Below are 24,559 nucleotides of genomic sequence, written 5' to 3' on the forward strand. Positions count from 1 at the left end.
AAAGCACTAAACTATCTAAATTCAAGAAACCACATTTTATGCATTTACAACATTGTCAATTTTACTATCCAGCCTATGTCATGTTAATATTTGTTAAAATATCGTCATGTCATGTTTTTGGGGGGCCTCCAAAGTTCAATTCCAATTTTTGATATGGAACTTTTGTTCACTTTTGTATGATAAACCATTCTGGTATATTGGGTTACATCTTGTCCTGTGTACAATCTGGTTCCTAGAGCAAAACCAGTTGACAACCACTGGTCTAATGAATTTGACATGACATGTTCACACACTCTGATATATATTGTTACATAATATAATACTTTCAAACACACTTCCTAAACATGTTTACAGCCCAGTCCCTCACACTAACTGAACAGGATCTCATTACTGCCTAAGGTACATGCTGTACTGTTCTGAGATATCCAAAATACAATGGAGTAATCCAGAAAAACAGAGGTCCCACTGCACTGAAGAGTCTAAGTGTCACTCTTCCCTAGTAAGGTCAGCAATTCAGTCAACACATGAACCCACATGTCTTCTGCCACTGCCCCCTCTTGCCTGATTGGTGGAGAAAGCCCATCCCCGGTGACTTCCCCTTCTTCCACGTGAATATGTGCGTTTTCTTGGGAATGTATTTCCACGAGTCACATGTTTTGCTTACTGACTGAAATGTAAAGAGCTACAGTATATTCGAGTCACATGCTTAGATTACTGACTGGAATGCAACAGCCATATGGACATGTAGGCTTTATGGTAGATAAGATAATATTTACAGATAAATAATGCATTGACATATTTTAACTATTCATTGCCAAAGCAGATTTTTATGACTGACACGATATAGCAAGAGAAATCAAGATGTATTATGGTGTGTTTCATACAAACACAACTGCCATGATCAATTTCTTTCTTGTTCACCTTGTTAGTAAAATTTATTAAATGCCTTTATATTATTTTATACATTGTAATGGTAACCACACAGAATAGAAAAGGGTTCACTCAGACCCCCGACCCACTAAATCACAATCTCTGATTCCTAGAAACCCCACCAGTGTATCTGGAATGTACTCAAGTGTGCTGGTGTATCCTGTGAAGAAATCAACAAATCATGTTGAAATGAGAGCATGATGAGAGTATGTTGTGCAATCAGAAAGCTGGGCAGTCCTTGCAAAGTTTAATTTGGGGCAAATTCTGTGGATTCTCCACAGACATAATGATTTTTATACTGCACGAACTATAGATTATATCCCCTAACCCTAACCCTACCCCTAAACCTAACCTTCACAAAAAAACTTTCTGCACTTTTACATTTTCAAAAAAAAAAACATAGTTTAGTATGTTTTTACGCGATTTGAATTATGGGTACATAGAAATGTCCTCATAAACCACGTTTGTAGCATAATACCCTTGTAATTACCAGTTTGTAACCTAAACAAATTTCCTTGTAAACTACCCAAACCCGTACATATGCACACACCAAACAAACACAAGGTCTGAAATTCCTCTTTAAGGACACAAGGGTTACCACAGTACAGCGCACTACAATAGCTGATATGTCAGAATAAGAGGAATGTATGCTTTTACTAGCATTTACAAATTCCATCTAATGTACATCATCCAGATATACACCGATCAGCCACAAAATTAAAACCACCTGCCTAATATTGTGTAGGTCCCCCTCGTGCCGCCAAAACAGTGTTAACCCGCATCTCAGAATACCATTCAGAGATGATATTTGTCTCACCACAATTGTACAGAGTGGTTATCTGAGTTACCGTAGACTCTGTCAGTTCGAACCAGTCTGGCCATTCTCTGTTGACCTCTCTCATCAACAAGGTGTTTCTGTCAGCAGAACTGCCGCTCACTGGATGTTTTTTGTTTTTGGCACCAGAACGGGCTGGTTTGTGTATTTCTGTAACCGCTGATCTCCTGGGATTTTCACACACAATAGTCTCTAGAATTTACTCAGACTGGTGCCTAAAACAAAAATCATCCAGTGAGCAGCAGTTCTGCTGACGGAAATATCTTGTTGATGAGAGAGGTCAATAGAGAATGGCCAGACTGGTTCAAACTGACAAAGTCTACGGTAACTCAGATAACTGCTCTGTACAATTTTGGTGAGAAGAATATCATTTCAGAATGCTATTCTGAGATGCGGGTTAATGCTGTTTTTGGCGGCACGAGGGGGACCTACACAATATTAGGCAGGTGGTTTTAATGTTGTGGCTGATCGGTGTACATTTGAACAGAAATAATCAGAGAAGATGCAAGGTGGTCTTAACATACATTGTATAGCAATTGTTAATAACAACTGTTATTAGAAAGTTTCAGCTTTTTGCATTATTGAATTTGAATTCGATTTGGAAGTTTTAAGGTACCATTATGCTACCATGTGTTTTTGGACATGGACACAATAGTAAATAGTAATAGTACCATGGCATTTTTGTAGTACCTTGGACTTGGTGTGCCATATAAATACCTTGGTACATGAAATACCATCACTGTACCATGGTACTACTGCCACAGTACTTTTTTTTTTGCAAGGGATACTGTATCATTCTGTATATACAGGAGTTCCCAGTAAACACAGAACGTTCCTCTAACATTATAGCATATGGTTCCCATATGGTTTCAATTCCTAACGTTCTAGGAATGTTCTCTTCTATATTTTTGCAACCATAGACTTACCCCAGAACGTTGCAGGCAGGTTTTTGTGTTACAACCTAATAAAAACCTATACCGAACATTCTCTAATGGTTATTTTTTGGTTTTGATGTTGTGTGTGTGTGTGTGTGTTTCTTTTTCGCTTAAGGGTGATGCACAGGCTTTGTTAGGCAGGCGTTAAAACATACCTTGACATTTTTAAAGCATGTGATGATAGTATAATAATGACTAAACTAATCACCCACATGTTTTACAGCCACAGTCAGACAAATGCTATTGTAAACATTTGATTGTTGGCTGCTCTCCTGCCACGTGAGCAATCAGTGTGTGTGTGTGTGTGTGTAATCCAGTTTGCATTAAATGCAAGGCATGGTTGTTATTATTATTTAAACCAGTGGTTTAAACCATTATTTCAATCACTGAACCACTGTAATTTCACAATCAGGAAGTAATTATAACTTCTCATTAAGTAGCCTACCTGTATGTTAATAAATGTAGTCTGCAACCGATTTTCGCTTGAGGTACAGATAGCTAATATTAGCGTTGTAGTTTGTAGCGTTGCGTCGCACCGCTCACACAAACGAAATGTTTTATTGGTCGACAGGATGCCGTCAGGGTTTCATACACAACACTGAAATACGCGTCTTTCGCTAGCAGTGTACAAATGTCCGTTCAAACCGAATGCGTATTTCTATCCCCCTGCACTGTTTTTTCTTTCTTTTTATGTAAACATGCGCTAGACGGCCGTCTTTGACCATTGCGCCGTGTCCCGCTGTCAATTTCAACGTCACGTTCACGAGCGCCGCGTTTTTCGAGACACCTGCGTTCAGTTCTCTTCGTGGTGGCGCTGCTTCTATCTTTTTTTAGCGCAATAACGCGTTCGGTCTGAACGGCCCCCAAGCGTGTAAAGGGTTAATTGTGATGTCAGCTGCAGAGGCAGGGCTGCTGCTCACTGCAAGCGGTTTCCACCCTGCTTTAAATACAGTAGCAACACAGTCGCTGAACAGACAGAGTAAACGGTCGATGCAAAATTACTAGAGACAAGACCAGACAACATCAATTCAGCACCACATATATGAGGATCGACTAATGCGATGACACCCTAACGCGTCTGCCGCAACCCACGTATGTATTACGTTAAATTCCATCGCTCTCTGGCCTCACATTTGCATCCTGTTTATTTGCATTAATCAAAATGCATCCGTATGGGTTAGTAAATTGTATATGCACAGTGCCGGGGCTCTTTTTATCGTGCAGTGGAAGATTGTTTACAACTTAATTCGCTGGGTCTCATTACCATAATAACTGACTGTAATGATCTGTGATCTGTGTTTTCAATAGCAATCCTATACATTGTAGCAGAACTGGATTTGACCTTACTCAGCGTCATGACCAAAACTGGAGAGACCGCTATTTATCTATTCTGTTTGCATATTTATGTATTAAAAGGTCCTAGATGTGAAATGTATTTGAATTATTAAGCAATTTTATGTACAGCCATTTACATATTACGGTAATTACCTAATGAATAATTACTGATTTAGTAGAAAAACCTCTAAACTGCTTATTAACATCATTATGCATTATTAAGTGTAAAAATATATTTCCTTTATGATTGATTGTCATGCTTACATTGAAAACATTCTGTTTTCCATGACTCTATCTGTTTTAGCCTTTGATGAATGGGCGAATTATGCAATAAATGTCCTTCTATTGATAAATGAAGTGTCATGCTGTAGATGCTGCACCACTGTACATTTGGATGCTTGCGCTATTATTGGCATCAGTATAACAGCAGAACCATCAGAGTCATCTAAGTTCCATGTGACTATGTATGACTATGTAAACTTAATAAATAAGTTTATAATTAAGTCCCTTTTGTCATTAACTTAATATAAAACACAAGAGACAATAATGGTTTTTTTAAGATGCTGTTGATTTGAGTGTAAGTTATGTACACCCCAGGCCACTGTGTTCACCTTAAAGCTTAAATAAAGCTTGATGTCTTTTTATTTCAGAGTCAGACCATGAACTATGTGGGTCAGCTGGCCGGTCAGGTGTTCGTGCAGGTGAAGGAGCTGTACAGAGGCCTGAACCCTGCCACCCTGTCTGGCTGTATTGATGTTATTGTGGTGCGTCAGCCCAATGGCACACTGCAGTGCTCACCTTTTCACGTCCGCTTTGGCAAGATGGGAGTGCTGCGCTCCCGGGAGAAAGTGGTAAGTGCTAGTGTAGGTATGTTTTTTTGGGGTGGCAAAGTATTGTGTGTATTTTGCATAATTTTGCAGCTTACCAATTCACTGGTCTTGTTGTGTGTGTTCTCCAATCCCAATTTAATGTGGATAGATAACTATAAATTAAGCCATTCGTAGGTTGATACTGTGGTTCTGTGGAGCTATCAAAACATTGCTATGTTTGTTTGAGCATCCCGACCAGCCCGACACAGCAACACTGGCTTACCAATGGCATGATTTTGGTGCGGGTTTATCTGTTTTTAAGAGCAGTGGCAGGTGTTTGGGAAACCTATTTAAAGACATTCGTTATTTTTGCAATTACCTTTGGTGACACTTGTGGTGCAGAAATTACACACTTCACCTTTATGGAAATGGCAAATCATATTCAACACTGGAAACTAGTGATGAGACAATTAAGCTTTCTGAAGCATCGAGGCTTTCAATGCAAATGCATTGAAATTGGGTTCATTACTCTAAGCTTCTGTACACGGTTCAATTTACTGCCAAAAAAGAGAAACGCACCTAGTAAGCCGCTGTGACAACGTTTGAAGCAATAAAATATGTTATCAACGCTATTATGTCGTTTTCGTATTTTATTCACTAAAGGGAATTTGAATATGAAATGTGTTGTTTATTTGACACAAGCTTCAAAGTTTCAATGTTGAATGTCACATCAAATGCTTAGAATTAAGTAAGGGTAAAGCAGTTCTTTAAGATGAGATCAAATTAGCATTGTCAATGCCTCTGTATTGCACATGGCTTACTGTTGCAAACTGTCTTTATTACAGTGACAGCATTCCTTCTTCCCTCTCTCCTCAGGTTGACATTGAGATAAATGGGGAGCAGGTCAGTTTACACATGAAACTGGGTGAAAATGGAGAGGCGTTCTTTGTAAAAGAAACAGAAAACAATGAGGTGAGTAGTGGCGTCCTGTACCAAACAATAAATCCTTGTGTTCTTTTTTTAGCAACCAAGGTTAATTATACACTGAAGAATATAAGACGAGGTATGGAAGTCTCCTTAAAAGTACCATAGCTTGAAATTTGAACTTGTTTACTGGAAACAATCACACTGCACACAATCTGTTACCCGAGCTTGAACACTTTGCTCTAGAACAGACCCTGTCTGTGAAGGCCATTGTCACCCAGCCCATCTTCCCCCTTCCTAGGCCTGACAGAAAAAAAGACAAATTTAAAGGGCAAAGTAAAGCCGGTTGAGGAGAAAGCCCTTAAATACAGCCCGGCTGCTGAGATAAGAAAAGCACTACCCTCATAATCCTGGCTAAGTTTACAAACCTTCCTCATTACGTTCAGACCGCGGATGGTCTCTTGCTTATCATGGTCGTGAATTCCTGAGAAGAGTATTTGCTGGGGTACATTGCATTTGGTAATTGCTAGAATCGTTGCCCTGGTTAGCACTCATGTGGAATGTTCTGGCACTTGAAGGATTGTGACAGTGGCTGACAAGAGAGTAACCCTTGCCCTAAGCTCCCTCTCACAGAACAGAAAGTAACTGTCCTGCTATTGTCATAGAAGCATAAGTGAAGTCCTCACAAAATTCACTTACATGTAACCCTTGAAATAATGTTGCATTCTTTAAAAAAATCTTTTAAAAGGAAAACCCTGAGCATTGTGCATTGTGCAATGTCAACTTAAGTAATTAAGATCTCAGACACAGCCTTATCATGAACCTTAAAGAATATTTTCTTTGTGTTTAAAATGACATAAAACTACAGCAGGGGTGCAGCTACCCATTTATGGGGGTGTATGCAATATCAACATTGGTGCTTCCTTTTAGGTCCCACCTTAAACGTTTCGCCATCCAAGTGGTTGATTTGGCGCCCAGTGCGTTGCATATGTTGCATTCCCTGTTTTTGCGGCACTGAACTGTAGTGTATAACAGTTGCGGACTGGGAAGAAAATTCGGCCCGGGATTTTACATAGAAACTGTTGTTGAGCGGAGGGGGTTGCTGTCCTTTTCTGCATATCGCGGCGCCGTTTTGTGGCGCGTTCTGCATAACGCGGCAGCCCATGCGGCCCCATTTTGTGGCCGGCCCACCAGGAAAAGTCCCGGTTCTCCCAATGGCCAGTCCGACGCTGGTGTACAACAATATTATGAGCTTTCCAAATTATGTAATTCACCATGCCGTCAGTTCAGCGTCTGTTTGCGTAAACCTGCTTAGACGTTTGTGCCTCATTTGACTAAATAAAGCCAGTAGCAACTAGAGACCTTTCACTACCTTACAAGAACAGGAAAATGTCATTGCTACACTCCAGCATAAAGTAATTTATATATGTTATTTGTTGATGAATGCAAGTCTTAAAGTTCTGGAGAAAGACACTTAAGGGCTTAACATTAAGGATGGCCTGCTGGCCCAGGGCAAGTGTGAGAGAGTTTTGGGCCAGTTGATGAAACTGTTACTTGCTCAATCTGGCCAGTGTGATCTTAAATTTGTTGTATATGTGTTGTTATGTCTTGCAAACTTACACATTTGGTTTTCTGTTATGTATCGTTGTTGTTGAAATTCTTCTGAATTAAAATGGTCTCCAAGGTAACGTTATCTAGCTGGCTAACAGATGAGGTTTTATCGAAATTGTGAGAATGACTTCGAAGTCTTAGAAGCATCAGTAAGAATAAGTAGAAAATTATAAACCAATCAGTAAATTTTTGTAGCAGTAGTTTTCTAGCAAAAGTGTGTTTATGATACAGTTTTCATAAAGTTGCATTATAGCTGTATAATTTCTGGTTATTATTGCAAATGTAAAAAAATTATACAAAATATATATTTATATTTTTTTAGGGAAATTATTTGGTAAAGAAAACATTTAATGGAAAATATAAATATTTCTGGCACATTTAATATATTCTTAAAAAGAAACTGCATCATGTTTTTGTGGTGGGCAAGTGAAATGTTGTCAAGGCATGTAAAAATCTAAACTTAAATGGAAAAATCCTCACTGTTGAGCCCTGCATTTAAGGCATAAGATGTTGTCCTGTAGTATTTTAGGATATGTTGCTCCAGAGATGTAAATCACTTGATTAATTTGTGACAGTTTTTTATTCGTTTTTTTATATATCTTACATGAATTTATTTGTTTCTAGGGGTGTTTTTTTTTATGTTTGGAACTACCGGAATGTACTTACACATAACTTACAAAACTTTTAAGAAATTTGTACTTTTTGAACAAGTTTGATTTCCTTGTCACATGTCACAGAGCACTATACAAACATTCATTATAGTGTATTTCTTATAGCATTAGATTTTAGGCAAAACAAAATAAAAATAATAACTTTTCACTAAAATGCCATGAACTTGGAATTGCTTGCTGCCAGTACAAGAAATTAAAGCAGTCATTTTAGCCACACATAAAATGTCTCTACTATCTGGCAGATACAGCACTAAGCTCTGCAATCTAACCATGGTCCATGTTTGTAAGCCAACCAGAAAGCTGTGTGTGTTGGGAGAGCGAGCTCTCTGTCACCCTCAACCAATTATGTGAGTTTGGGGGGATTCTACTTGTTTGAACGGCAATGGAAGACAGGGAATGTTTCGGAAACCTGTTTGAAAACATTCATTATTTTTGCAATTCCATTTGGTGCTGCTAGTGGCGCAAAAATATGTTTAAGTGGCCGTTCACAGCAAATGCATTTCTGCCTTTGTGCTATTTTTTAATAGTTTTTCTATGTAAACAAGTGCTAGGTGGACATCTTTAACCTTGCTGTTATTTCAGCGTGAGTGAGCAGCATGAGTGCCGCGTTTGACGGCTTGTCAATTTAAAGGAACTTCACCTTTTAAAAACGCATCTCGACGGAATTGTTCCATTCGTTGCGAGCTTTCTTTTTCTTTTTTTTACCACAAAAACGTGCTTGGCACCATACAGATTTATTTTTTTATTTTTTTTTAGATGAAGAGGCTATTTAATCCTGACCTAACTTTCACCCTATAACCTCTAATAAGAAGTTACAGTGTGTTAATGTAAAAGGGCTGTAGTTTCCTGTATAAGTTTTTGTTATTATCTTTTTACTGTAGTCATGTGTTGTGATTGTTTCTGCTGTAGACATTTATTTTTGTTTTGGTTAGCAGAGTTTGTGTTGATAATGGTCTGTCTGCTGGCATGGGAGAAATAAGTGTCTCATGTGCTGGCAGTCTGGTTCTCAAAGGCACTGTGGTGATGTGTGCATGGCCGAGTGACGTCTGTGGAGAGCAAGGCCGAGAGAGGAAGAGCGGTAAGGATTGACACCTGTGGGAAATTATCTCCAACAGCTGTTTGTGTTTGCAGTGAGAGCTGGGAGGGATGAAAGAGCAGTCCGAACCACTGGAGGAGAGAGAGAGAGAGAGAGATGTACGCAGTAGCCAAGTGTGTGTGTGTTCATTATTGTGCTGAAAAGCAATCTTTGTGTATTAGAAAAAGTGTGTAAAATAAAGATTTACATGGAATGTTTATCTGGCCCCCGCTTCCTCCTTCAAGACTAAGCAAGAAACCTTGTCACAGTGGTGGCGAAACCCAGGAATTAGGAGGAAGAACCGCCGTCATGGAGTCCTCGTTGCTGACCGAAGTAATCAAGACCTACACCGGCATCCACCAAGCCCAACATCAGGCTCTGCTTGAGCTATGCGTGGAACAGGAGCAATGGTTGCAGGCACTGTTCCAGGCTCAAGCAGAGGACAGGCAGGTGTTACGGAGCTTGGTACCCCAGGAGGGGTCTTCAACCGCGACCCCGGACCCCCATGGCCATTCCTGTCACGCTGACCGAGATGGGACCGCAGGACGACCTGGAGGCTTTTATCGAGCTCTTCGAGCAAACGGCCGAAGTGTGGAAGTGGCCGAGCACCAAGTGGGCAGTCTGTCTACTGCCGCTGTTGTCCGGGGAAGCCCAGCTCGCGGCACAACAACTTCCTGTGGCCAACCTCCTGGTGTACGAGGACTTGAGGATGGCCATCCTACAACGGGTCAGCCGCAGCCCAGAACAACATCGGCAACACTTCCAACACTTGGCAAGCATGGCCGCCCGTTTGCATTCGCCCAACAGCTCTGTGACACCTGCCAAAGGTGGTTGCTGGCTGAAGAACGCGGTGCCGAGGAAGTGTTCAATCTGGTGGTACTGGAACAGTTCATCGCCCGGCTACCGAAATTAATGGCAGAGTGGGTCCAGTGCCACCGCCTGGCGTCGCTGGATGAGGCAGTCCAGCTGGCTGAGGACCATATGTCGGCATATTCGGGGGCCGGCGAGCCCTTTTCTTCTCTCTCTCTCTGTCTCCCTCTCTCTCCTCCCTCCCTCTCTCCTTCCCCTCATCCTGTTCCTCAGAAACGGGGAATTCCTACACCAAAACCGGTTCACTGGTCCCATGGGCCGTTCAATCCTAACCCTCTCGCTCTCCCCCACAGGCTGGTGAATCCGCTGCCGTGGGTGTGGGTGTGATGCCTGGGCCAGTCTGCTGGAGCTGCGGGGAATCTGGGCATTTCCGGGACTGATGCCCCACAATGGAGGTGGAGACATTGGTCCAGGTCCCCGACGCGCCACAGGCCACCCCTGATCAAGCAGGAGCGTACCGGATACCTGTGAGTATTAAGGGGGATACATATCAAGCCTTAGTGGATTCAGGTTGTAATCAAAGTGAATGCTTGGTTCAATCCGAGTCTTTGGACACAAGCCGGTGGGTGAAGGTAAGGTGTGTGCACGGGGATATCCAAAATTACCCTGTAGTCACTATTCAATTTCGGGAACAAAAATACAGTGTCGAGGCTGCGGTTAATTCCCGCCTCACCCATCCACTAATCTTGGGAACTAATTGGCTGGCATTTACTACCTACCTCCTAAGGGGAATGTGTGTGGATGGGTCCTGCAACAAAGTGTATTGGTGTATGACTCGATGGCTGGGGAGGTGGAGCCAGGGCCATCTACATCAGCTCCACGTCAGGAGGACGTAAGTGAGGGGGAAGACTCAGCTTCCCCAACACTTAGAGGATTCCCTGCTGGGGATTTCCCTCTGGAGAAGATGTAAGACGAGACCATTAGGCATGCCTTTGACAAAGTGAAATGATTGATGGTCAATGCCTCCAGCCAGATATTGCACTCGCATATCCATACTTTTCAATTATTAAGGATCTGTTGTATCGAGTGAAGCAGGATGCTCAGACAAAGGAGGATACAACCAATTGTTAGTACTAAAAAGTCGTCGGGAAATTTTATTCCAGACGGCTCATTATAATCCGATGGCAGGTCACTTAGGGCAGGAAAAAAACTAGACCTCTGGGATGTTCGCAGCTGGTGTGCAGCATGCCATGATTGTCAGTTGGTGAATCCCACGGCCACCCAAAAGCGGCATTGCGCCCCCTCCCATTGATCATGGTCCCCTTCGAAAGAATTGGCTTGGACCTTGTTGGGCCATTAGAGCGGACGGCACACGGGCATCGCTTTGTGTTGGTTCTGGTGGACTACGCAACGCAATATCCGGAAGCAGTAACTCTGCGCAACATCTCAGCATGTATTATTGTGGAGGCACTCTTCAGAATAATCTCCCGAGTGGGGATTCCGAAAGAAATCCTCACTGATCAGGGCACGATGTTTATGTCACGTACACTACGCAAACTGTAAGAATGATTGGGGATTAAATCAATTCTGACCAGCGTTTACCACCCCTAAATGGACAGCTTGGTCGAACAATTTAATCAGACACTAAAGAATATGATTCGTAAATTTGGGCACAAAGCCGCTTGAAATTGGGTCAAGTGGCTCGAGCCCCTATTATTTGCAGTACGAGAGGTCCCGCAAGCCTCCATGGGGTTTTCCCCATTTGAATTGTTGTATGGGCGTCAACCGTGCGGCGTGCTCGACATCCTACGGGATGGGCCTTCAAACAGCAAAAACGAAATTCAAAACGTTCTTGACCTGAGAGCAAAACTCCACACATTGGGGCAATTAACACAGGAGAATTTGCTCCAGGCTCAAGAATGTCAAACCGGCTGTATAATAGGGGTACTCGGCTACAGGAATACACCGGGAGATAAAGTACTTGTATTACTCCCCACATCGAGCTCTAAATTACTCGCCAAGTTGCAAGGGCCATTTGAGGTCACACGTCGAGTCAGGGAAATCGATTATGAGGTTAAACAAACAGATAGAGGTGGAGCACGTCAGATTTACCACCTCAATCTCCTAAAACCATGGAGAGAGGTGGTCCCCGTGACTTTGGCGATGGTGGTTTCAGAGAGGGAGGATCTCGGACCGGAGGTGAACTTAAAAGCCACCAATTGAGTCACTCCGGTCACTTGCAGAAACCACCTCTCACCGTCACAAGTTACGGAGGTTACCAGGTTGCAAAGAGAATTCTCCGACGTGTACTCACCTCTTCCCGGTCGTATGAATCTCATAGAGCACCATATCGAAACGACCCCAGGGGTAGTGGTACGCAGTCATCCCTACCGATTACCCAAACACAAAAAAAGTGGTTCAGGAAGAATTAAAGGCCATGCTAGATATGGAGGTAATAGAAGAATCCCACAGTGACTGGGCCAGCCCGGTGGTGTTGGTTTCCGAAGAGCGACGGCTCGGTACGGTTCATTAATTTGATTATAGGAAAGTCAATGGGGTTTCTAAATTTGATGCATACCCAATGCCACGGATTGATGAACTGCTCGATCGGTTAGGCGCGGCTTGCTTTTATTCGATACTGGATTTAACGAAGGGATATTGGCAGATCCCCATAACTCCCATTTCCCGTGAAAAGACGGCATTTTCCACACTTTTCGGATTACACCAATTTGAGACTTGGTTAACGAGTAGTTACCGTAAAATATGTTAAAAATGTTTAATATATTTAAAAATACAATCCCTTATAATTAACGGTAAAAATGTATATTATATTTAACAAGAGAGTACATGTTTTTTTATGATAAATTATTGTTAAAATTACGGTAAAAAAACAGCAATCGGGTGTTCCCAGAATTCCCAGTGTGACCCATTACATTTCAATATATTTTATAGGAATAGTTGTTTCTTCTTATTTTTAATATCAGTTATGCACTTTGGGGTGTTATATTTGATATAGTTTAGTTAATGTTTATTGCATAATTTTAATTTCACGTGTTACCCTGATGGTGTCAAGTGTGAGCACTGTCTCTACATGTTTATTGGTCATTGCTCCTGGAAGGGCCACTATTGATGAACTTCATGTCGTCATGTGCCCTTCTGTAATTACTACGGTGATTAACAATACATTATTAAAGTGAAAAGCAGATTTTTACAGTTTCAGAAGGTTAATATATTAAGTTTATCATTTAATTATATAAACGACGGTACCGCACCATAAAATATTTTTTTTACAGTGCAACAGACGAGTGACGTAAACAACTGAACATTCTGTGTCATTTGATATATATTTGGTTCTCTGTCTTTTTCCAACAGCCATGCACACTCTTATTATGCCATGGCTTGAGGACAGTTGAGTGCTGTTGTGCACGTGCATGTGTTTAGTTGTAATGCAGAGATCTGTCACATGGCATCAAGGTCACAGTGTTGTGCAGCTAAGCAGACACAGTGAAAACAAATCTATGGTTACAGTCTGCAGCTGTGTTTATATGAATATGTTTTGCATTGTTTGCTTACAACACTGGATCTGATAAAAGATAAAGAATGAACTCAATTAGAGAATTTAAAGCGATAGTTCACCAAAAAATTAAAAATTTGTCATCATTTACTCAACCTAATGTTGTTCCAAACCCATGTGACTTTCTTTTTTTCCGTGGAACACAAAAGGAGATGTTATGCACAATTTTTTTTTTAAACATATAAAAAGAATGCTGACTGATGCTGTTATGCCTAACATCTCCTTTTGTGTTCCACATAAGAAAGAAAGTCATACAGGTTTGGAACAATATGAAGGAGAGTAAACAATGACAATTTTCATTTTTGGGTGAATTATCCCTTTAATATTTTTGTATGTTTTTTTCTTCAAAGTCACATTCATTCTCAAAAAAAACTCTCTAAAGCATATATAATTATTACTTCTCTCTCCACAGGAGATGGTGCCATCCCACCTGACTACATCACCCATCATTTCAGAAGGCTCAGCTCTAATGGAGGCCCAGATGGGAAAAGACACGTCCCGTCTGTCTGAGTCTGGAACCGGAACCTCCATTCAAACCCTGGGCCCCACACAGGTCTCTGGAGACAGCTCAATGATGAAGAAGAGGAGAAAAAGGAGGAGAAAATCTAAAGTGGACAGCATGAAACAAGAGGATAATGGAGACTTCTCAGAAGATGAGGACATGTTTCCCATCGATATGAGTTCTGATGAAGAAAAAGAGGCTACAAGCATTAGGTCAGAACAAACAGTAGAATAATTTCCCTTTACCACAAAACAGATTTATAATCTGATTATGGCTGCACAATTAATAATCAAGATTACATTGTGCGTTCCATTTACAGTAGGTCTACTCCTGGTATGTGAAACTTGTTTTTTGCAGGGGTTGAGCATTGTAACCAATCACACTGTCATTAAGATTCATTTTATAGCCGGATAGTATCAGTATATTCTTTAGCTGGATTGCATTTACACCTTGCCATCTCCATTGTGCTGAATGGACAGATATCCAATCATTGCATTTATTGGTGCAAAATGGAAAATTCCATGTACATATTACATACTGTATGAAAAAAGCATTAGCATTTACACCTTTGTCGAATGTGGTCAAAATCTGTCCTTAACCACCTCCAAATGTGGTTTCAGGGGTCCAATCAATATCTGAAATCAATGCGTCTGAATTTACACTTGGCTTTCAATCAGTACATTTACATACACTGTAAAAGTTCAATTTCAGTCAGACTAAAGCAATAATTTGTATTTTTAAAATGTCACGTAAACGCTTTAGTCTGATTTTTGCGAAAATGGACGAAGAGTCTTTCAGAATGCAATTGTAGCTCGGCTTCGTCCAGCATGTCCCTTAATCAGACCACAACTAGGTTTGGCATTTTGTGCATGCTTTGAAAGACAGACGTGACACGTGACATGTATTTAACACTTCCTCAGCTGACATCCTTCCATCAAATATTCGATTAAGCATTGTGTCATGTATACATGAACAAACAGAGGAAGACTGTAACTTGACTGTGCAAAAACCCACTGTAGCTCAATTATAACTGCACATGTAAACGTACTGAATGTTGTCAAGTGTTTTCAGATTGTGATCCAATCATCGAAAAAAACACGTTAATACTAGGTGTAAAGAGGGACAAATAGCTAAACTAAATTCAACTACAGTAAACTACAGTATGATTCCTCACTGTTGCTCATGATTTCTTATACTAAATATATAGCATATGTAAACAAATGTAGGGTAAATGAGGGCAGTGGCATTGCCAAGATTTCACAGTGAATCTAAATCCCACTTTTCTGGGAGTTTGGCTTGGCTGGATATATGGAGCTCTTCTCAGAAATTGCATTCAGTGCAATTTATAAAAGTGATTGCAGTGGCATAATTTGTTTGTTTCCAGTTTGCTGGAATGATTCCAGTTGCAGCAGCCTTGTGATGTGGGCTTGTTGTTCACTCATTGAAAAAGATTTGCAATGGAGAGAGAGAGAGGCAGAGTGGAGAAAAGAGATCCGCAGTCCTACTGCTCAAGTAAACAAGTGGCTCAAACGGCCCCTCCAGAGTTTTTCCACGAAATCCGTGAATCCGTGCCAAGTTTTGCTCTGGCTCCAGGGGAATCCTTTGTAATACTGGGCAATCTAGTATGATCCCCACATATTCAAGAAAATTAATGATTTGCAATATAAACCACTTTAACAACAAAAATATCCTTTTCCCTACTTTCTTTCTGGATAAGCAAGTTAAAAGGTCACTCTTGCAGTGCACTGCATGTTTTGCATTACCAAGAATCTGTTTCCCAGGTACCAGTAATAAATTTAAAAAGTGACTGTAAAGGCCAGTGGGAAAACTGTTCATAAGACCAAAAAGAGTCAGCTGGAATGTGAGTTCTAGAATGTGTTTTTCTGTAAAACTGCAGTTGGAAAAGAATCCAGAGACTCTGTATTTCTGGAAGAATGAGCTTGTTAAAGACGAGATTATCCTTGGGTATATCTATGCTTCTGGAATATATAATTTACTTTAAATGCATAGTCTTTCTCAATCTTCCGTTTTGCATGTGCATATGCTTATATGTGTGCATATGTGTTTACAGAGCCATGTCACATGAGCTGTTTGCTGAGCAGGTGAAAGGAAGCTCCACAACCACCACATACACACAGTCTGAAAGAAAGTGGACCGGTGTTAAGAGGTATGCAACCATTGTTTAAAATTAGAGGGGTTAAGACAGAAAGTTGAAAGTTGTCATAATCATTTTTTATTTATTTATTTTTTACCGGAAATACCAGGAAGCACTTTTTAAAAAATAATTTCTTTCTTCCAAATACTGCCCCCATATGCCACTAAAAAAGTACTGTTTGAGACTAAAATAATGGACATTTGAATCTAAAGCTTTGTTTAATGACCCATAGCTCTGGGTTGGCGAAGACATGCTCCTTACCCATTCCCACCAGTGCAGGATTATCCATCTCCTGTCCCCATCAGACAACCATCTTCCAGTCAACACATAGGTAATTACTGCATTCGTCATTGCTACACCTATGCTCTTCAAAAACTTTTCTTGAAACAATACAAGACATTTTCCATCAAAATGTAATTTCATTTGTAGCAAAGGTACAAGGCTTAACTTAAGCTTTTAAAAAGCCTTACATCCCAGATAGCAAGGTGACGTTGATTCAATGTTGATTTTTCATCCGAATCATCAGTTTGGTTGAGATCGAAATTTCAGTGTTAAAAGTTTGTTGGATCAATAATTAAATTTTGATGAAAGCCAACAGCACATATAAGTTGGTGACAGTTAGAACTAATATTAATTTCTAGTTGATGACCACGAGGTCCTGTATGCTTCTCAATACTCTCCTGCTTCCAAAATCGCGTACTGTCACAGTATGTACTGTATTTGATGAAGGATGCACTTCTCTCCCGGTAAAATGGTATGTTCTTTAGATATGCATGTGAGTAGCATGAATAGATTCCGGACATACTTTATCCGGGGACGTAGGGATTGACCCGTGACCCGAATATATAATGTAAGAACAACAACCGTGAAAATAATCTGCTTTGATTTTGTGAAACAAGCACCATTTCAGCACAAGGAACAAGGGTCTGTGGGTCCGGCTCCCATCTAATTCGGGCGGTACAATCCCCGCTCTGCTCCTGGACATGCGAGGACACCAGTGTGTGCACACAAGGAGATAGAAGCCCACCTCCCAAGAAGAGTATATATCACTTACAGTTGAGAAGAGCTGTCCGACTCGTGGTTCATCACCGTTCTTTTAAATCCAGCTTTTTGAACGTGACGTTTCCTCATTTCCCGAGGGATTATGAGATCGTAAATTGTCCAGTGGTTGCACACTTCAGAATCTTCAGAATAGTAGGTCATCCAGGTATTTCTCGCTTATAGTTTTATGAATACTGAGAATTCGGACTTACTACTCTATTGGCATACTAGTTTTGGCATACCATAGTGTATAGTAGGGAAGTATGGGATATTTGGATGCAGCATAACTGATGCTTCTGCATTAGTGAGAAAACATAGGTGCATCCTACACAGAAGTCTTGTTTGTTGAAACACCTAGCGCACTCAAGCAACAACTGTGGTGTTCATGTATCTTATTATTTCTCTGTCCCACTGTTTTGCTGGCTTGTTTTTTTTTTTCTGTTACTGACAGTAATTATGTATATTAATTTAATAAGTGCTAAAAATCTTTGAAGAAACATTTCCACACTCTTGAAAAGTGCATCTTGTTTTATCAAGATCTATTAGTATTGTCTTTATTAATAAAGTTAAAACAACATTATGGCAGATACCTTAAAGCACAGTGGTAGTATTCTGTGCTTTACTGATTGACAGCGCTTAGAAGTGACACTTGAGTAAGCAAGGATATGCTATTTTATACATTAAGTGCTTTGATTTCATTCTTTGATTCTGCACTTGCAGAGCATCCTTGTTTTCTTTCCTTGCATCTTAAGAGGGAGGAGTTACGAAAAAGATATATATCTATATATATATTCAAAAAAAGACAAAGAAAAAATAAGGATGCACATTTAAAGAAATGAGAAGCACCCCATGATGGAGTGACATTGAATACACATTGATCTGTAGTCGACCATGTGATCATCTGGGATGTAGAAAGGACCAACCAGCACCTCACATCCTTGCAGTTATATCAGGTAAGGAAAGGATTAAAATTGTATCACAGTTTATTTATTTATTTATTTTTACATTTGTTTATGCCCAGCACTGTGTGAATTAATGTTAAATACCAGAATTATGTGGTGGCTTGGTGTTGCTAGGTGAACAAGCCAAATTTAAGAGAATTCCAGGTGCCTTTTCTCATTATTTTCTACCAAAAGAACTTCATGCAGGGCTGCAACTAACGGTTATTTTGTTAATTGACTAATCTAGTACTTAATAGAATTAATAATCAACTATTGAGCGATTAATGCAACTTTTAATCAACAGCTCTTAAAAAAACTCTTACTATTACAAGACAAATTAAACAACCTGTATTGCATGTAACAATCAAGTGTATAAAACTCTTAATAGAATGAGGTGGAAAATATATTATTGATAACGGGTGTAGCCTCGTCATAATGGTCTGTTCCCACAAACTGCACATTATGGATTTTTTTATTTTATTTTGACAAACCCAATTCAGATCACGGTGTCTCTACTAACAAGCTGAGTTAAATCAGGTGTGTTTGATAAGGGAGACATCCAAAATGTGCAGGACTAGACTAGACTACATGATCATTTGTCAAAACATGAAACTGCAGGACTGTACAAACCAATTTTACACAATTAAGATTATTATTCTGTTCCATTGGTTTTATCCTACTGTTTTTGATCTGTTCTGTTTTAGATGCAAATGAGTGTGGGAGCAGTTCCTCCGGTGCCTCCAACTACAACACTTTTTTTAAATATTATTATTATAATTTTTTACTGTTATTACTTTTGTGGTGAAGATAAATAAACACTAGAATCTATATGAAAGTTGTTTTTATTTATATAATAGTTTTTCAGCAAATTTCTTGAATCTTTGTTAATATTTTAACATTGTTTCAACAAAATTAATGTAGTATTAACATCAGATTCTAACATGGATTAAATTATGTTTATTATTGTTTTTTATTTTTATTTAAATGTTATTTAAACAAATGTGATATAGAATCAACATCAGATTATAACATGGATTCAATTATGTTAATATTTTTTTTATTTTATTTCAATGTTATTCAAACAAAGGTGGTGTAGAATCAACATCAGATTTGAAAGTGATTCAATGATGTTAATACTGATTTATTGTAGATAAATCAGTGTTGTTTTAACATTAACGCAGGGTGCAAAAGTGATGTGGGATCAACATCAGATTGCAACGTTGATTCAACAAGGTTAACATTGAATTTTTATTGAAATTTTATTGTTGTTTCAACAAATCTGATGTTGAGTCAACACCAGATTCTAACATAACATCTAACATTGATTCAATGCCAACATAGTTACAATCCTTGTTTGCTATCTGGGATCTCTCTAGAGTATTAACCACTTTTCAGATATTTTCCAATTTAATGACAAGCTATTTGCCAAGATGAATAAGGAATGAAAAGTTAAAAAAGACATTGTTAATAACTTATTATTTTTAACAGCCATATAAATCCTATCGTAATATTAATCCAAATATTTCTCAATTTCTCTCTCTCTCTTTCCTCCCTAAAGCAGTCCAAATGGCTCCTTGCCCTCAACACCCAAGAGTGACTCAGAGTTACTGGCCAGTCAGAGGGCTGAAGGGAATTCAGACAACCCTAAGATGCTGTGGACATGGGGAGAGCTGCCTCACGCTGCCAAGGTACAGTAATCACCAGCCATGTCAGATAAGCACCATGCTCAGTGTATCTCATAAAAAGGGGCTATTTTATTACATTTAAAAAAGCTAGACAGTGTGAATGGAACATATTGCAGATGTGTTTTTACAAGTTTTTAACTTGTTACTGCACCTCAAAAACATGGCACTAATGGCACGAGATGCTTTAAAACTCAGGACACATGGCACCTGTCAAAGACATTAGTTTAGCAGGTTTAAATAGAAGAACAATAATAAAAAAAAAAAAAAAAAAAAACAATGCAGTCAGATGCAAGAACATGACATGTGTGAATGGCCCCTGACAACTCTGAAATAGTTCACTTTATTACAACAGAAAGAGAGATGTCTTGATTTGTAATGAAAAATCCATGAGTTTAAAAGGCCAAGAACCCAAATTTGTTTTATAGAAATATCACCCCAGGTCTTTCTCTTTCCTCAGCCTTCATTCCTGCAATCCATATCAGAGCCCATGGTGGTGACTCCAGGGTCAATCCCACCGTCTGCCAGCACACACTTTAGAGCCATCACTAGAGGTGGGATGGTGGAGTGTCAGGGCAGTGATCTCCATTTGTATGTGCCAGATCTCAGGGCTGGAGAGGGGGCATCTGCACCTGCTGTAGAGTTGGAGGCCATCAGAGAAGCCACTCATATAATCCCAGAACTAGAGGAGGGCCGCCACAGTCCTGGAGCTCATGCCATTAGCAACACTGACTCTCCATCCAAGAGAAAAGGTAGAGAGTAATGGTTTTGTTGCTTTTAATGTAGCCATGGATGGTTGTCAATTAAACAGAAAGCAAGTTTAGAGAATTGAATACTACTGTGTCACACAATATAACACAAAAATGATCGGTAACACTTTACAATAAGGTTCCATTTGTTAACATTAGTTAATGCAATAGGCATCATGAACAAACAATGAACGTTATATTTTTTACAGCATTTATTAATCTTAATGTTAGTGAATAAAAATACAGTTGTTCATTGTTAGTTCATGTTACAGTAGTTCATAATGTTAACAAATATAGCTTTTGATTTTAAAAATGTATTATTATGTCAAAATGTATATTAACCAAGATTAATAAATTATGCAAAAGCATTGTTCACTGTTAGTTTATGTTAGCTAATGTTTTTAACTTTAACAAATGGAACCTTATTTTAAAATATTATCAAATGATCTTATTGCTCTCAATATGTTTTTTAATGGAAAGGTTACAAAGAAAACGCACTTCTTGACCTTAGATGTCCATCACAGATATTTAATTTTCTTCCAGGTTGAGCAAATAATTAGCCATTCAAAACATATAATTTCACACCTTATGTTAGCCAAAATCAGTTTAACCAAAGCTATCCCCTGTATTATGCATGGACAGAATTTATAGTGTTGCTTAAACATATTTAATGTATATTTAATATTTGTATATTTAAAACTTCAGAATGAGAACATGCTGTATAATGCACAGTCACGCTTTATGTTAAAATGTTTCATATTAAATGATATTGTTATGTTTATAGATTAACAATATATAGTATACATATATTTTAAAAAGGTTCACTACTTTTTTGGACTGTTGAGCTACATTTTGAGTATTAATGAAAACGAATTCCTAGACAAAAGGAGCCGGCATCTTGGATCAGATGGGATATACCTGGATGACATCATAGAGTTGGAACCTGAGGTGGCAGCCCTGTACTTTCCAAAGAGGTAAATTGCACTGCTTAAAAGTTTAACTTTCCTGTGAACAACACTCTGAACAACATCTTTCTTGCTCATTTACAAATGTAATCTTAGTCCTCTAGCCATTCACTTAATTCATTTTTTATCAAGCTGTAGTGCTTGTAGTTTAAAAGTTAGTTTTTTCAATTTGACTTCTATCGTTCAGTGATGTAGCAACTGCATTGAGGAGCGGGAAAGATCCGAGGAGTGCCAATCAATCCCCTCAGTCAGTGGGCAGCAGTGGAATAGACAGCGGAGTGGACAGCTTTTCTGATCAGTTAGGAGACTTGCCTAATATTGCCATCTCTCTGTGCGGAGGACTGTCGGAAAACAGGGAGATCACTAGAGGTAAAATATGTTTATTTTTAGTGGCTACATTTTTAGTGGCTTTTAGTCATTAAAGTCTTAACAATATTTATTTCACAGAGGAATTTGAGGAACGAGCAATATCCTATCAGGAGTTTGCAGATAATCCATCTATTATTGATGATCCCAACCTGGTTGTAAAGATTGGAACCAAGTATGTGATGAATGTCCCATAATACAAATGGCATGTTATTCACTAAATTATTTTCAAAGAAGCCCAAGCTTAGAATTTTAGCATTTAGAAAGAATGTAATTCTTAAAGGTATAGTTCACCCAAAAATGAAAATTCTCTCATCATTTACACACCTTCATGTCATCCCAGATGTGTTTGACTTTCTTTCTTCTGCAGAACACAAACAAAGATATTTAGAAGAATGTCTCTGCTCTGAAGGTCCTTACAATGCAAGTAAATGATGGCCAGACCTTTGAAGCTCCAAAAAGGAAATACAGTCAGCATTAGGGTAATCCATAAGCCTCCAGTGGTTAAATCAATGTCTTCTAGAGTGTTTCTGTTGGGTTTGGGTGAGAACAGACCAAAATATAACTCCTGTTTCACTGTACATCTTGCCATTGCATTCTCTAGACACAATCATGATTTCAAGCTCCACTACACTTCTTAGTGCTTGACGCATGCGAAGAGTGCTAGATGGCGCTATAGGAATTATAATTGAGCTTGAAATCATGATCACCAAGGAGACTGCTGTCAAGATGTACAGTGAAGGAGTTACATTTTGGTCTGTTCTCACCCAACACCAACTGGATCACTTCAGAAGACATTGATTTAACCATTGGAGTTTGATGGATTATGTTTATGCTGACTTGATCTGATTTTTGGAGCTTCAAAATCCTGGCACCCATTCACTTGCACTGAATGGACCAACAGAACTGAGATATTCTTCTAAAAATCTTCATTTGTGTTCTACAGAAGAAAGAAAGTCATACACATCTTAGATGGCATGAGGGTGAGTAAATGATGAGAGAATTTTCACTTTTGGGGAACTAACCCTTTAAGCCATCTTTACACTGCAAAGGTAGCTCAGAAACAGCATCTGAAGTGGCATTTAGTTGTATTTATATAGACCGTTTAATGCTGCTTAGAGTAGGCATAAATGCATTTACTGCATGAATGCATGAATCAAAATATGATGTTATACTTTTAAATATGGAACTAAATTATGAAATATATGCTCTGTTATGACAACAACAAAGTTCAAGGCTGCTCTGATGCTGCATTTCATTACACAGAACCAAAGCAGCATCAGAACTGCCTTTGATACTAGGGGATGAGGTGGGTCAGTGCAGGTTTAATTTAGTCTGGCTTTTGCATCTTTACACAGAATTTTGAGCAGGCTTAACTTGGCTGTGTAAAGACACCTTTAGAAATGGTAATTAATACATTTGATTTGGTAAATAAATTGTAATTAATAAAGCTGGTTTGTGTTGGTGCGTCACATTTTTTTCCATCAAGGTATTATAACTGGACCACAGCTGCTCCTATTGTACTGGCCATGCAGGTTTTCCAGAAGCCCTTGCCAAAGGTAAGGACTTCTTAAGCAACAAACATACATAGAGGTCTTAAGTTATTCAACCAACATTGATACTGTGACATCATAACTAATAACAAGCTTATACATTGGTTGCTCAGTGATGTATCTAATAAACCAATGTAAAAAAAATAAAAATACAAAGTTTTGTGACTTTAAGACTTTCCCGTGAGGTGACTTATGTGGATCTGTCAGTAAACAGCATTTTGTACTGTACAACGTTATCATGCTTAGGCCTATTAAAAAACTCAGAGATACATTAAATGTCATCTTTTAAATAGTACAAACTGTTACCACAAGAGTGGAGCCTAATAGCAATAGATTTTTTTTTTCTGTGAGGATGGAAATCTTGTGACCCCTGCTGGCACATGTTCACCTTGAAACAGCATTGTCCAACATTATCAAATTATTAAAAAAACACTACTGCACCTAAACTGTTCTTCAAATCATGCATAAGCCACATCCCCAGTGCTTACAGTGTATCATCCAATTAATGTGTCTCTATGTTGGACACTGTACTGTTATTACCATATTTAAAGTATAGTTTTAAATAGGTAAATTATGAAATACATCAAAGTGGTAGAAGATGCTGTTTTGTTCTGCATCATTTGTCTTCTCCCAGTGAGTGTTTCATGGCTTTTTAAAGTCCTTTTGTGTACTGCACCCCAGCTCTCATGACACTCTGGGGCATTTAAATTTGTCTCTTCCCTCCTCCTTTTTTTCTCTTCTTGTTTTTTTAATTGCTCTCCCCTCATCCCATCCCATTGTGCACCATTGTGCTAAGTACTCCTGTCTGAGTTACGTCTACTCTGCTCTTGGTTTCTTCACATACTGTTTTCCTAGCATGTTCGGCTCTAGTCCTGTACGTCTTTGTGATTTTCTGTTGATTTATTAGCTGCATGACTCTGCATGTGTTCAGTCACAGACATCTTGTCATTTAGTTTTTGAGTTTTGAGTATCAGGGGCTCTGTGCATTTGCTCCAGGCCACGGTGGAGAACATTATGAAGGAGAAGATGGCCAAGAAAGGAGGACGCTGGTGGTTTTCATGGAGGGGCAGAAATAGCAGCTCCAAGTCGGTATGTT

The 24,559-nt window shown here is 39.2% G+C and overlaps 1 protein-coding gene across 4 annotated transcripts in view; it reads left to right on the forward strand.

Moving 5' to 3' along the window:
• Positions 1–3,622: 3,622 nt before the first annotated feature.
• The window catches only part of LOC127411411 (phosphatidate phosphatase LPIN1-like), a 33,592-nt gene continuing 12,655 nt past the window's right edge, over positions 3,623–24,559 (forward strand). The window contains exons 1-13 of one of the 4 annotated variants that reach the window (XM_051646953.1): positions 3,623–3,792; positions 4,686–4,886; positions 5,721–5,816; positions 13,922–14,223; positions 16,083–16,178; positions 16,399–16,497; positions 19,707–19,836; positions 20,291–20,582; positions 21,460–21,553; positions 21,732–21,913; positions 21,992–22,085; positions 23,400–23,469; positions 24,460–24,552. In XM_051646953.1, coding sequence (XP_051502913.1) covers positions 4,695–4,886; positions 5,721–5,816; positions 13,922–14,223; positions 16,083–16,178; positions 16,399–16,497; positions 19,707–19,836; positions 20,291–20,582; positions 21,460–21,553; positions 21,732–21,913; positions 21,992–22,085; positions 23,400–23,469; positions 24,460–24,552 — 1,740 coding nt within the window. In that variant the 5' untranslated portion in view covers positions 3,623–3,792; positions 4,686–4,694. Of the gene's footprint in view, positions 3,793–4,685; positions 4,887–5,720; positions 5,817–10,288; positions 10,463–13,921; positions 14,224–16,082; positions 16,179–16,398; positions 16,498–19,706; positions 19,837–20,290; positions 20,583–21,459; positions 21,554–21,731; positions 21,914–21,991; positions 22,086–23,399; positions 23,470–24,459; positions 24,553–24,559 lie in introns of those variants that run through there. The other 3 variants (XM_051646949.1, XM_051646951.1, XM_051646952.1) reach the window with 3 other exon arrangements.

The sequence above is a fragment of the Myxocyprinus asiaticus genome, chromosome 20 (genome assembly GCF_019703515.2).
Source record: "Myxocyprinus asiaticus isolate MX2 ecotype Aquarium Trade chromosome 20, UBuf_Myxa_2, whole genome shotgun sequence".
In the NCBI taxonomy this organism is placed as follows: domain Eukaryota; kingdom Metazoa; phylum Chordata; class Actinopteri; order Cypriniformes; family Catostomidae; genus Myxocyprinus; species Myxocyprinus asiaticus.